Raw genomic sequence first — 15589 nt, 5'->3', positions numbered from 1 at the left:
GCTTACTGATAAATAAGGGACTTACTGCTTAAACAGAAAGGAAAGACACATGCCCTCTTTCAATCTGATTAGCTAAGCTGAGCAGGTATTTCATCAGCCAAACCCTTCTGCAGCTGCTCGGGAGTACAGAGCTGTATTGACTCAGCAGAGCTTGGCCCTACCAAAGACAAGCTTTCTTTTCCTTTTTGGCAGGACCCTGGGATGGGAAGCAACTCTTCCTCAACAGATTCAAAGAACCAGAACTACAGAACGAGACTTGTATTCTGTTTCTCCCCCGCGGTCACTCTGCATGTGCGTGCGTGTTTCTAATTCAACAAGCTTTAAATAGGCTCCACGCTGGGGATCCATCCTGGGGTTGCAACTTCATGAAGCCTTAACACACAAAAATAAAAGTTTTCCTAAAAATAACGGTCTCCTAAGAATGCTGTCGCATGCACTTTCCAGCCCAAGAAGGGGAGAGAGGGCCTAGTCGAACAGACGGTCTAGGTCCACTGTGTGACAATCACATCCTCCTACAAATAAAACACGTTAGAAAACCCCATGTCTGTTGGCCACAAGGAATTAAGAAGAAAATCCTCCTTTGTCCTGGAGGAGACAGAGGTGATATGACTAATGTATATATCGATTTATATACATACAGACCACAATGGAAAGCACAATCTTGCTAAAAGCTCTTTCAAACTGAAAACACCAATAAAAGCTTTTTTTGTTGTTGTTTTTGTTTGTTTTTCTCTCGGTGTGTGTTTGTTTAAACGCATGGCTATATACATTTTTTTATTTTTATTTTTACAAAGTTTCTTAAATAGAGTTCAGGCTGGCAAAACATCTCTTTGCACAGAACTCTACGTATGTAACTGCATAGTCAGTTCTTTTATTTTAATAATAAAATTCTACTTTTCCTTCTCTCTGGATTACACCTCCATATGCTGGGTAAAAGCCCATAGATTCTTTCTTCACTTAAGTAGAGCCATCTGTCATATGGCACAAAAAGAACTTTTATTTATTTATTTCAATTGTAATTAAAAAAAAAAAAGTGTCCTTGGTTGAGTTTCAGAAGTTTCAGCTTCTGTGGTCACACTGGAAACATCCAGGTCCTTGAAACTTCGATGTCCTAGTTGCACTAAAGTTTGCCAGATGGTGGAGATCTTAAAGCAGTATTGTAACAGCAATGTATACGTTTCACATTTCGTAGGGTCAGAAGTTGATCTCATTGTACTGGGAAATGCCAATGGAAAGGGTCTGCAAGGACACAGTGGCTGCCCTTTTGCTTTTTGTTTTGTTTTGTTTTGTCTTAAGCCAAACATTCCTTGTTTGGAGATGTTGCTTCTTTCTTTCTCTCTTCGATGTGGCTGAGGGGAGGCAGAAAGGGAGGGGAAGAAGACGGCAAAGCTATACTCTAGTGGTTGAATGCCCGTGGGGTAAATTTGTACTGTTTTGTCCTCCACTGAAGGTATTGAACGTGTGCAAAGGCTGCATCCCCGTCAGTGTGTTGGGAATCATAGTGATGGTATTTGGTGTCATAAGTGGGATGTCATCGGGGGACCTGCGCAGCGTGAGGGTGTAGTCTGGAGGGCAGGTGAGCCTCAGCGTGTCATGAGCCTGCAGGGACTCACACTCGTGATCATGCTCCAGCTGTTTCATCTGCAGGGACATGATCTCTTCGTTCTGGATGTGAGCGATGTCATTTGTGGTATTTCTCTGGGGACTGGGGCGCCTGTGTGTCTCATGGCGCCTCTTGTCCTTCTTATAGTACAGCGCTGCGAACGCCAAGATGTTAAGGAAGAGTAAGGATGCCCCCACGGCAATGGTGACGCTCAACTCAGTGGAATAATCCCGTTTGGTTTCGATGAGGACGGTGGTGTCCTCAGGCCCCGTTTTATGAGGGTCCTTGGAGTGTTTGGGGTTGTTGGCGGGAGTGATCGCCGGGCGTTTGGTCGTGGGCCATATCTTGGCAGGAGATCGCCGAGTTCCGTAGGGAAAGGAGGTCATGTCCGGAGGAGGAACCTTTGTGGTTGTGGACACATACTGGAATATCTCATTCAGGTTGTGCAAGTGAGGCACGAGTTCCAACCAGAAAGCCACTTTTGTGGCTCGGTAATGGTCCCTCACTCTGGGTTTCAAGCCAATATGCAGATAGAGCTGGTCTTTGGGGTTATACTTGGACCAGGCCACTTCCTCAAAGCGATTGGGTTTTGTGTGAATGAACTTGGTGTCCTGAGGAACGGGCTGATTAGGATCACTGGGGACAGAAGGGAGAAAAAAAGAGAAAGGTCACACTCTTCCACATTTCCCAAGTAAATTTTAATCAAATACAATGAAATTACAACCAGATAATCTCATGTGTTTATTGATATGCACAAAGTACTCAAGTAGCAACAAATACATGGTGTTTCAATCCCGACGCGCTACCATTTTGCCTTTTCTTTAAAATTCCCTTACCTTTATTTTAAAAATAATTCCTGATGGCAGTATGATAGCATTTTCATAACACTCCTCCATTTTTTAAATGCATCCAATTATCTTCCATGATAAAGAAGGAAACCAAAAATGTGTCTTGCATTTCAAGTTTAACTACTTTTTTTTTTTTTTTTTTAAGTTTAACTACTTTTGAGTCAGAAATCTCAACCAGGGAGATTTGCCCCCAAGAGGGCATCTGGTAACATCTGGAGATGTTTTTCGGTTGTTATAAGTGAAGGGTGGTGCCATGAATGGGTAGATGCCAGGGTGACTGTTAAATATGCTCCAGGGCACAGGACAGCCCCTCCACAGCAGAGAAGTATCTGGTCCCAGGTGTCAGTAGTATTGAGGCTGAGAAATCCTGAGTTAGAGGCTATGGTCCAAAATTTGTGCCATTCTCTTTCTTCCTCAAGAATTGCTTCTTAGGTAAATGAATAGATACTGTGGTTACAACTAAAATGTATGTTAAAAATCAAATAAAAACTGGCTTTTGTAATTACAAGATGTTAATAAATAGAATTATGCATCAATTGTTCGCTCTCTCTCAGAAGGAGAAGTATGTATGTACTTGGAAACCTTCTGAAGACTGAGTCACGTAAAGATCAAACAACATTCCGTTGATTTAAGAAGTTTGGTCAGACGGTGCTTTTAGATATGCAGAGTTAAGGATTTTAGGAAAAGTACCACACGATGCAAGAAATTGAGGGGTTTTTTATAGATTTCAAGTGTGCATGGCAACTATGAACCTAAGAAGTCTCCTATGATTTACATAAGTGGACACAGGCAGAAGGAGAATCACCAAAATGGAAAGATTCTCCACAAAACATGGTACTTGAAACATCTTTGCAACTAGCTCTTTTAAGATAACAAACAACCTCCCCCCGCCCCGCAAACACATCATATTCTCATTTCTTCCAGTTTTTTTAGGCTTGGTAAAGTGAGCTGTAAAACAGGTTTCATCTTAATGTGTACTGGTTTGGAAAATTTGAGATCATGCATGATATAATGCCACCTAGTTGGCACTGAACATTCAGACATGATGTGCAGACCCAGTTTGCTTAGACCTATTGCTCCAGGTGCTCTAACTTCTATTTTCCAGGTAACACTTTTATGAAGCTGCCTTCAGCCACTGCCTGTTTGCTCATGTATCAGAAGCCTGGGGAACCAGAAGGTCCCCCTGGAAGACCTAAAGACTACAGACATTCCCAAGTAGTGTGCAGGATGCAAACGATGCACTTGACCAACAGATGCATCTGCCAAAGGAAGGACTTTAGCCCTCAGTCTGAGGCTGTCAAAATCATTTCCATACATTAAGTTCTGCATCTCTCCCTCTTTACAAGCTGTGAAATCTTGAGCAAATCCTTAAGCCTCTCTTAGCCTCATCTTCCTCGTCTATAAAGTGGACAAGAATACTGGGATGGAAAGGAAGTGAGAAAGGTTAAATAATAACTACAATATTCCTGGCATGTAGTAAGAGCTCAATAAACAGTATCCCTCTCTGCAATGCATAAATTAGAATACCTACAGATTGCTAGCGAGAGAGGACTATAAATAACATACTGTATACAGCCACAGAATATACCTAATACTATACATTCTACATAGTATATGCTACATAAAAGTATACTGTATACCAGTATACATGGTACACTAATATACTAGATATCGTGTACGCTGCATAACAATATACTGTATATATGGTACACTGTTAATTATATACAGTATATACTGTTTAAAAGTATACTGTGTACATCATAGCATACATGGTACAGTATATACTGTATATAGTATATGCTATATCAAAGTATACTATACACTGTGTATAGTATATACCACTGTATACCACAGTATATATGGTACACTGTATACTGTATATAGTATACAATGTATAAAAGTATACTATGTATATCATAGCATATATGGTACACTATATACTGTATATAGTATATGCTGTATCAAAGTATACTGTATACCACAGTGCATACATTATATTATACACTGGGTACAGTATATACTGTATAAAAGTATACTGTATACAACAGTACATACTGCATACTATACACACACACAGACATATATATATAGATGCATAGGTATATATATGATCGTAGATATGATTATATATGTGGTATGCAGGACAACGAAATTTTACTACGTAACTGAGTACACACTCACTGCTGTGCTCTTATGAGTGAGATGATAAAATATAAAAAATTATAGGTCTTAATACTATGAGCTTTCTTATTTATGTGTTCATTTATAAACATTTATATACTTTAAAATAATCTGCTTTTAATTCATTTTTATATTCTTATATGTTTTCGAAAACTGTTGGATTTAATATAGCACCTCATGTTTTTTTATTTGAGTCTTCTGAAATACATTGTTGGAAAATTCCTATTTAACTGGAATCTGTCATGGAGAAATTTGTCATCGATTTTTATCGTTCTAAAAGCAACGAAAGGGAGCGAGGATTCCTACTATGTTCGCATTGATCTGATTTCACGGAATTGGGTCTTTTAGTTGTACTGACCTTTTACTGAAGAGAGGGCATCTAGGAAAGAGTGTCTTTTCATGTAGGATATTTGTCGATTTTTTTTTATGGAATTCGGTGTACATTTGAAAGGTAGGGAAACACATTTATTTTGTTCTCAGAGAATAGAGGATTTTGAAAATCCGGTAAGTATGCTTTAGGCCGATACAACCTATCAAAGTTCTGGGAGATGCACAGTCAGAAGCCTTAAACCAAGATAAACTCACGGCGCTTATGAAGGCTCATCATTTCCCCTTGTCAAACACCCCAAAGACAGTAAGATCTCTATGTGGGATACCACTGCCTTGTTGTTTAGACTTTGCTTCAGCACATGGCGTCTTCTAATTCCCATGAGTAAAGTTCAAGATGATAATGATTAAGGAGAGAATGAAACAGACACACCTTCTTTCTCTAGTAAAAACCTCAACACCTACCCATACTCCTCGTCACCTAAACATACATTTTCACCTGTCATATTTCATTTGCGATATCATCTTAGAAGTGGAGGGTTAAATGCGTCTCCAAGGTCTTGTGGTTCATCTTATTTGTGAGAGATGGGTAACATGATTCCTTTAAAAATACCAGTGAACCCTCTGATATGCTCCTTTGGATGGTATAAGGTTTTCCTTACCCCTAAAACAATGTCGTGGTTGACCATTTGTCCCTAGACCTCTAAGAAGAAAACTACCCCCTGCACCAAGAAGTATGTGTTCAGTCCGTCCTATACAACCGGTAGAGGTGTTCCTTCACTGAGCTTAAAATACTTTGGGGCAATAAACGTCACTTTCAAAACCAGGCTTTGACTGCAACTCTATCTAGCCCATCTTTCCTGTCTGTTTCCTGATTTTTTGCAAAGATTGAGCAAAAGTTGAAATATAAATCAATCACAAGATATGAGCAAAATCAAAAGTAGAGATGGAATCTGAAAACCAATGAAAAATACGTCATCCCACCCACTCGACCTATACAACTCTACTTCGACATATTGGAATATATATGTTGCTCTTCTTACATAATATATATTGGCTTATCGGCCAACAGCCTTCCCATCCCTGAATTCCAAGAGCCTCCGCGGCCTTCCATACAGAATGGTGAAGGTACTGTTCACAGCCATATCTTCTGTAGAGACCCTAATTCTACCCATTTTATCCACCTCTCCTCACACAGAACCCAAATTGCATTGGTCCTTGATCAATGGGCACCTGATTTCTACTGAGTGGCCAGGACCAACGCCTTCCCACCTATTCCCAAAGAGGTTGGATGTGACAAAGAGTTTAAATCTGTGTAATCATTCCTAAACCTTGGGATTAGTTTTAATTTTTCCCAGACATAACTTCTCATTTATCAAAACTCTCCAAGTAGCCTTACTTCTAGCCTAATACTTAATGTCCTGGCTTCACTGTCCTTTCCCAGCGCTGTTTTGGGTTAGTCTTCTCACCTGGATTATTGAAACAGTCTCCTAGCAACGTCCTTCCATCCTTCTGTCCTTCCTTCCTTCCTTCCATGCCTACCACACACACCATCCCCACATTATGTTTTCTCTGCTTAACAACAACAAAAAATTTGCATACCAGATATATCTACACTTAAGCCTACATGTAAGGTCAGAACCGTTAGCTTCGGTCATAGAAAAAGAAGCCGCAGTGTTCACCTCATCTCAGCAAACGTATGAATAGTCAGGATCATCGGGGAGGGGCAGCAGATGTGAAGTTCCACCCAGCGATCACGGCAAAGCATGTTCTGACACAACATAATCCTTTCTTCTCAGCCATGTGTTGTGATTAGACGTGCGACAGGATATTCTTATAACCAAACTCCTGTCTCTGTAGTGCTTACAGGGAGCAGTGGATGGTACTCAAGTGTATTCCATCATATTCTGTGGGTCACTGCCTGAGTATGGGTTCTGGAGAACAGAGTTAAGCATCTCACCTCACACTGTGACATCAGGGATGGTTTATCCTATGCTCTTCCCTTGCTGGCATCAAATAAGGTATGAGACCCTTAATGACATGAGAGATGGTTTAATCCCGTGCTGTTCCATTACTGGCACCATACTGCCTCATTCTCCTCGGCTGGACCACTTTGGCAGCCCCCTAGGGACAAAGAAATCCTCCACCACACAGGGCTGATCATGCCACTACCCTATTTAAAATCAATCAATGAATCACTAGCAACCACCTCATAAGCCATATCATCTATCGGCGAACACCTAAATCACTAGACTTTGCTCAATCCCCCATTTCTGTTAAACCATAAGCTACTGAAATGTGATCCTCCTGACTTACGTCTGAAATTGCACACTGCACTGCAGGTTAGGGGAGGTTCTGAGTAACTTCCTTAAAAGATGATTTGAGGGTTTCCCTGGTGGCGCAGTCTTTAAGAATCTGCCTGCCAATGCTGGGGACACGGGTTCAAGCCCTGGTCCGGGAAGATCCCACATGCCACGGAGCAACTAAACCCGTGAGCCACAACTACTGAGCCCGCGCACTAGAACCCGCGAGCCACAACTACTGAGCCCACGTGCCACAATTACCAAAGCCCATGCGCCTAGAGCCCGTGCTCTGCAACAAGAGAAGCCACCGCAATGAGAAGCCCGTGCGCTGCAACGAAGAGTAGCCCCTGCTCGCCGCAACTAGAGAAAGCCTGCGTGGAGCAACAAAGACCTAACATGGCCAAAAATAAATAAAATTAATTTAAAAAAAAGAAAGAAAGATGATTTGAGTCATTCCAACGACCTTTCCAATGTGTTGTGAAAATTCATTGCATTAATATCCCCAAGTACGATTTCAGCTATGCTCCACATGGACCACAGAAATAAAAATAGCTCCTGCTTGGATAAAATCCAGATTCTTCAGACTGACATCCGAGGCCATCCATTAGCGATATCCTGTTCCCACAGTGAGATCTCTACCTGGACTCTGGTCAGATGACGGCTATTCCTCCAAGCCAAGTCCTTATTCCTTCCCCATCCGCTACTTTAGCATCTTTATGAAATCCAAAAGTATCCTAAACACGCACCACTAGTGGCCACAGGAGTATACTGGGCCAGGGATTAAGCCCAAGCTATCTGACATCTCCACCACTGTGTTCCCCAAATGAGGGGCGTGAACCACAGGCAGTAAGTGAAGTGATTTTAGGAATATAGAGTTATGGAATTAAAAAGCACTCAACATCTTAAAAACCATTTTAAAGAACACTCAACATTTTCAATCCTCACTTAGTCGTTGACAGGTCCTGGTGACCTATAGGTTTGGTGCTAGCATTTCTCTACCATCTCATGACATTAATTTCCTTTAATTTTTTTTTTTTTTTTTTTAACAACAAGAGAAAATCCATCTCAGAGCCTTTGGCAGGCAAGCACAGCTAATGAGAATTTAATGGCTTTATTTGGATTTTGTAGTTTTCTTTAATGGTTCAGTTAAATTGATGATGAATGATCCTAGCTTTCCATTTAAGAAAATCATATAAAATTGATTCCCAAAACACGTGAGAGAAAAAGAAAGTAGATGGCTTTAACAAAAGTAAGTCATGATCTGTGTTTAGATGTTATGGAATTAATGATGGGTTTGGATGGTGATGTAGTCGATAGGCATGGCCATGGTGTGGGAAACGCTCCTGTGAGTGTTTTTGCTTCAAAAGAAGGCAACACTTTGCAAGGGCAGGCATTACCTATCTGAGTTCTATGACACAATTGGGCATTGGTCCTGCCTTTAAAAGGGGTTATGCATTGAACTGTTTCCCTCTCAAATTAAGATACACTGAAGTCCTAACACCCAGGACCTCACAGTGTGATCTTATTGGAAATAGGGTCATTGCAGATGTAGTCAGTCAAGTTAAGATGAGGTTGTAGTGGAATTCCCTGGTGGTCCAGTGGTTAGGACTCTGTGCTTCCACTGCAGGGGGCACTGGTTCGATCCCTGGTTGAGGAACTAAGATCCCGCAAGCCGCACGGCCCGGCCAAAAAATAAAAATTAAAAAAAAAAGATGAGGTCATACTGGAGCAGGATGGACTCTTAAACCAATATGATTGGTGCCCTTATAAGAGGATGGTCAAAATAAAAAAGAACAAAATAATGCCATTTGCAGCAACATGGATGCAACTAGAGATTATCATACTAGGTAGAATAAGTCAGAAAGAGAAAGACAAATACCATATGATATCACTTATGTGTGGAATCTAAAATATGACACAAATGAACTTACCTGCAAAACAGAAACAGAGTCACAGACAGAGAGAACAGACTTGTAGTTGCCAAGGGGGAGGGGAGTGGGGGAGGGATGGATCGGGAGTTTGGGATTAGCAGATGCAAACTACTATACATAGGATGGATAAACAATAAGGACCTACTGTACAGCACAGGGATATCACAATATCCTGTGATAAACCATTATGGAAAAGAATATGAAAAAGAATGTAAATGTGTCTACAACTGAATCACTTCACTGTAGAGCAGAAATTAACACAAGATTGTAAATAAACTATACTTCAATAAAGATAAAAAAGAAGAAGATGGCCATATAAAGACAGACGTGCTGGGAGAGTGCCACGGTATGACAGACACAGAGCTTGGAGAGATGCAGCTACAAGTCAGGCAACACCAAACATTGCCAGCAAAGCACCAGGAGCTAAGAAGCAGCATGGAAACATTCCCCTATGGGTGTCAGAGAGAACTCAGCCCTGCGGACACCTGCATGGTGGACTTCTAGCCTCCACAACTGTGAAATACACTTCTGTTGTTTTAAGCTACATCATTTTTGGTACTTTGTTGCAGCAGCCCTAGGAATCTAATAAACAGTGGTTACTTAAAAACACTTGCTGACTTAACCTCAATCACCTCCTTGTCGAAAAAAGAACCTTTTGGGGACAGACAAGCATCTCTCCCCGGCACGGTTGTACCGTCTCCGTTTCCCACTGTTTTTCTTAGGTCAAACTTGTAAGACGGGACAGTCCAAAGTGGGTATTGGTACAACATGTTTTCCACTCAAGAAATGTGCCACACTTTTCCTAAGACTGCAAAACCATGACACCACTTCCCACCAGAGTATTTGGAAATATTGTAAAGAATGATACCTGCTGACCCCCTACACATCCCCGGCATCCCCACTTCCTCTCATGAGAGCCACATGAGGCTCAGGCACTGCAGGGCTGCTGCAGTATGGGGGGCCTAATTCCACCCCCCAGCGGCCCACAGGAAGATTCTCCATCCTCCAGAGCCGGGAGGACCTTCACTGTAAATTCGGTACGAGCAGCTCAAGGTTAATGACAGAAGCGCAGGCAGGCAGAACAGAATGCTACCTCATTAATTTCCGCAATTAGGTTATTCGACAAGAGCAAATGAAAAGATGCTCTGATATTTGTAGCTCCTTAAGATGCTGGGGAGTCTTTTCATTCGTTGTTTGCAGAGAATCTGCTCAGTGGAATACGGGTGGACCCTGTTATATATGTAACGCTTGTATACTTCCTACTTTATTTAGCCAATGAGATTTCTATATGTGTCTATAGATAGATATACAGCTAAATATACACACATGTATGAAATTTATATTAATGAAATAAACACGTGTCAATATTTATATATAAACAAAATAAATATATTTTGTGTGCCTATGTATATATAGAAAATAAATCTCACAACAATGGAGAAATCCTATGCATGTACATAGATACACATGCACATATATATCTTACATACACACACACATGGGATTTCTCTACAGTTATGAGATTAGGAGTTATTACATGTGCATATACATATATAATATATATACTATATACACATACAGTATTTCTATATATTTATTATGAGATTTATTTCATTCCTTGCTATGCATTCCATGTGGCACATGTATTTTGATAACCCTATTATCTACCAGACAAGACAAGGTCCTACCTAGATTTGAAACTCCAGATCAGTTGCCCATAGAATAGGCAAATATATCAAAATCTGACCCCAGTAGCAAGTGGAGAATTCTCAATATGCATCTAGCGCCTTAGCGAAAATCTGACTTGATAGAAAACAATTCAGGGGTAGAGAAAAAATGAGGTCTCCCTAGATGTTGGGGGGAAAAATGACTACTTTTGTTACTGTGTGTGGATGCCTGCACGCCGCAGTCTAGCCAGTCGTGGGAACCACACTGACACGGAGGAACCAGACAAACAATACCCTGATGGGGAGAAGAACATACCCGGTTTTGGCGAAGTTTGTCCAGTACGTCATGACCACCGCGCTGAGCATGACATCATTCTTGGAGAAGTTGCAGCTGAAGAGCTCGGTAGGGCCAATCATGGGGATCCCAAAGACATAGGGGACTTCGTCGCCGTGGGCTGAGTCCGCCCAGCTGGGCTTCATCTCGCTTTGGCAGTGGTGGTAGAAGGCGTAGAAGTAGGTGGGTGAGCCGTACTGTGCGTGCAGGTCCGCGGTGGCCACGGCGGGGGCCACCCACTGGTGGTCGGTGAACAGAGCCACCAAGGTTTTCCGCCGCGTCTCGGGGTTCTCCTTATCTGCCCAGTCCGTGTACATGAACTTGATGGTCTCCCGCAAGGTGTCCTTCCCCTCCGGGTAGCCGTAAAGGTTGTCCACGAAGTTGGACACCAAGAAGTCAAAATCGTTGGGCGTCACACCATCCTCGTTATCCACGACGCCGTCCACGAACTTCAGCCCCTCCCCCTGGTTGACCCCGAGCATGATGTCATAGTTAAGGAATTCCCCCTGCTCCATCAGGATCTGAGGGTCGTCGGGGATGACATCCCCGTCAATGACGGGCCCGAAGGAGATGTGGTACGTGGCCGGGGTGATGGTCTGCTGAATGAGCTCTTTGTAGTTCTTATTCCGAAGGCATTCCACCATATCCGTGGTATCCAGCATGTTGCAGCCGACTTTATCTGCCAATATCCGAGTGTACTTGGCAGGCTGGTAGTTCACGGCCCAGCTGGACAGGGCGGTCCCGCTCTGGATGATGGCCTTCTGGAAGAGACCTGCAGGTGCAAAATTGTGGACATGCAAATGAAAACCCGCAGGACAGAAAAGCAGCTTTTACTCGGCAAAGAAGGCTCTGATTGTCTCTCGGGCATGTGAATTTCTGGATACTGCAGCATTCAGCGCACTCGGCATCTCTTCCTCTCATTTCTATCTCGTCTTCCCCCTCCCCCACCTGCTGGACAGTGGTCTTATAGGATGCTCTCAGACACACACACGCACACACACACACGCGCGCGCGCGCACACACACACACACACACACACAGAGTTTAGAAAATGAAACTGCGTTTACACTTTAGCTGCAGTGCTAAAAACATACAACCTCTTTCTCCTTCCCCAATTTTGTGTAATATTAGTGTCTCCATCCCCAGAATGCGTAAATGAAGAGTCTCAGAGTCATCACAACCCCCCAGCCTCTAAAAATATGCTTTGTGGCCATAAGAGGTCAAAGGCAGTTTCCTCTTACTGGCAAAACCAGGCACCACTTTATTAGAGGGGGAAGAGCCACTGAAATCGGTTTCAGAGTATAAATTCTGGAATGCATTTTTATTTCCATGCTCCATAGACCGAAGGTGCTAAAAACATGCAATTAAAATGAATTCATTAAATTAGCTATTCCTAAAGAAATCTTCCCTTGAATGCCCCGCTAAAATGTATCTTTTTTTCCCAAAAAAATCATTAATTTCAAAGTTGCATCCACTCAAAGCCCAGACTTTTGTACAATTCGTTCTGCCACATTTTAAACGTGTCTGCTTGGTGAGAAACTGGGAAAATCTTGGGCTGTTTCATGAGTAAAATTCTGTGTAGCTTAAAATTTCCTATCTGATCAGTCTAGTATGTGGATGTCCGGAAGTAAACAAAAGTCTATTTTTTTTTTTTTTTTTGCGGTAAGCGGGCCTCTCACTGTTGTGGCCTTTCCCGTTGCGGAGCTCAGGCTCAGCGGCCATGGCTCACGGGCCCAGCCGCTCCGCGGCATGTGGGATCTTCCGGGACCAGGGCACAAACCCGTGTCCCCTGCATCGGCAGGCGGACTCTCAACCACTGCGCCACCAGGGAAGCCCCAAAAGCCTATTTTTAACTGCTCCAGTATGAGACGGAAGGCCATAAGATCATGGTGTTCTATTCCTTATCTCTTCCTGCCGCTTCCTTGAACTCCAGCATGATCTAGCTCTGACGCCTCGTAAGTCACTGGGAGAATAAAAGCATTCAGCGGGGAGTCCAGAAATCCGTGCCCTGTTGATGTTTAAGGCCGTACATTGGGATGGGGATGAAGGAAACATGACTGCAATCAGGAGGATGTGATTCTAAAGACTAGAGGATTGCCTGCCGATGACACGCAAGAATGAGCTGCTTAAAACGATCTGGCTTTGCCCGACACGTCATCTAGCTCACTTGGGGCCAATTTCCCAATGTTTACCATTCCGTTGGAAATGTGCGAGTACTGACTTGTGTGTCTGGCTCTCAAGGTGAATGTTTTAAAGCACCTTAAGGAAATGATGTCCATATTGGATCTATTAAAAGATTCATAAATGAAGACAACCAGAATTAGAAAAATGTTGCTGGAAGTTACACATTTTCTCTCTGTGTCATAACTGTTGGCCGTGACTCAGGTAGCCATGTATGTGTATGTGTGTGTGTGTGTGTGTGTGTGTGTGTGTGTGTGTATGTGCGCGTGTGTGTGTATGTATGTTTTGGTAGGCAAGTAATACAACCTGGGATAAAACTTGAAAAATTAAAAAGTCACCTATAATTCATACTATAAAATAGGAGATACTTTAATATTTTTAGTATCATTCCTTCTTGGTGTTTTCCCTCCCTTTGGTCTGTTGTGTATAACTGTGTCCCATATCTGCATAGTATACTGATGTCATAATTAAGGAACTCCCCCCTGCTCCATCAGGATCTGAGAGTTGCTTGGAATGGCATCCCTGTCCATGACGGGGTCAAAAGGGAATGTGGTACCCGGCCAAGGTGATGGTTTGCTGAATGAGCTCTTCATATCATGCCTCCCAGGTTAATGCATATCTTAAGCACAATTCTTAAAACAAATTATTGTTCCTTCGAGTAAATGCACGTGTCATTCTCAATGTTCTTGTCTTTCTGGTCTTGTAGCTTTTCCTTTCATTCTTTGCTATGAGAATGCTGTGGTAGAAAACTCCATGAAAACACCTTTTTCCCATGTGTATGTTGACTTCATTAAGTTATATCACGACAAGTGAAATTCCTAAGGCCAACAGTCTGGGTATGTTCATTAATTCTTGATTCTATTGCTGGGTTGATTTTAGAGAGCTACTTTGCAGAAATGATGCAAAGCATTACCCTATTCATTTCTGATCTATTGATTTAAGGAATTAACACTCTTCCCCCATTAGTTTTGGCTGACATGTGTTTGATTACTGCTAGAGTTGGTCCTGACTATTGTAAATGGAGAATCATGATTATATCCATTGAGAAATGGGAAAATACAGGTATTTTCTAAAACGCTATAGGAATCGTTATCACTAATGATCTAATTTACTCGCTTTTTCCTTTTTTAATAAGGGTTAATACAAACATAAGCTTTTCATTCTACCTCTCCTCAGCCATTACGAAATAAAGAATCAAGAAATTCAGACTTCACAAGACTTAAAAATCATCGTCAATCATATCTTGCTAATGAAGCAATCAGAAAGAGTCAGCAACTTGTCCACGATAGTGTAGGAAGAGAGGAAAAAATGGGATGCTGTCATACCGCACGATGATACTTCCTTTTTTTTTTTTTCCAACATGTTTAGGGTACTTTTTTTTTTTTTTTTTTTTTTTTTGTGGTACGCGGGCCTCTCACTGTTGTGGCCTCTCCCGTTGTGGAGCACAGGCTCTGAACGCGCAGGCTCAGCGGCCATGGCTCACGGGCCCAGCCGCTCCGCGGCATGTGGGATCTTCCCGGACCGGGGCACGAACCCATGTCCCCTGCAGCGGCAGGCGGACTCTCAACCACTGCGCCACCAGGGAAGCCCATGTTTAGGGTACTTTAAAGAAAGATAATATAAGACTCTTTAAAGAAAAATAATTCCTTTAAAGTTTCAGGTGCTTTTCATAAAAATGGTTCAAATAGATGTGGTAAATCCTTAAACCAACCAATGACACAGAAGGGAACATAACGCAACCTTGACGATTTAGACTGTTATTATGAATATTCACTTGTACTTGCCAAAGTGCCCCAGGGCTGCATTTTCTTGTTTTGTTTTTATTTTTGTTCCATTTTTGAAGGGAGAGCCAGGAAGTTATTAAGGTGCCTCCAGGCCCACTGCACCCAATTTCTGTTGATTTTTCTTTTAAAAATCTCTCATCTGATATTGCTGGGAACCTCCATCACCAATGGACCAGAGGGAATCAACCTGAATTAGTTTGCATCAAAGACGTGACTTTATAACCATATGGCTACAAGCTTTGTTGATCACGAAATCTAAAAATCTGTAACCACCGTCCACATACTGATTCCCTTTCCTATTTCTTCTCCCAAGGTGAAAATTGTAGTTAATAAAATTTAAAGTTGTCCAAATAAACTCAGACAGGCAAAAGCAGGGTGTAGGCATTTCTGAAGAAGTCATTTGCCTCCAATTATTGTAAGCAACGCTCTT

General features: G+C 42.1%; 1 protein-coding gene across 4 annotated transcripts in view; it reads right to left on the bottom strand.

The window, feature by feature from the left end:
- Positions 1 to 261: 261 nt before the first annotated feature.
- The window catches only part of NLGN4X (neuroligin 4 X-linked), a 275127-nt gene continuing 259799 nt past the window's right edge, over positions 262 to 15589 (bottom strand). For 2 of the 4 annotated variants that reach the window (XM_060137207.1, XM_060137210.1), the window contains 2 exons: positions 11177 to 11982; positions 262 to 2239 (listed from right to left, as the gene is read on the bottom strand). In XM_060137207.1, coding sequence (XP_059993190.1) covers positions 1390 to 2239; positions 11177 to 11982 — 1656 coding nt within the window. In that variant the 3' untranslated portion in view covers positions 262 to 1389. The remainder of the gene's footprint in view (positions 2240 to 11176; positions 11983 to 15589) is intronic. The other 2 variants (XM_060137208.1, XM_060137209.1) reach the window with 1 other exon arrangement.

Source organism: Lagenorhynchus albirostris, chromosome X, assembly GCF_949774975.1.
Source record: "Lagenorhynchus albirostris chromosome X, mLagAlb1.1, whole genome shotgun sequence".
NCBI lineage: Eukaryota > Metazoa > Chordata > Mammalia > Artiodactyla > Delphinidae > Lagenorhynchus > Lagenorhynchus albirostris.
This window is presented reverse-complemented; position numbering and strand designations above follow the sequence as displayed.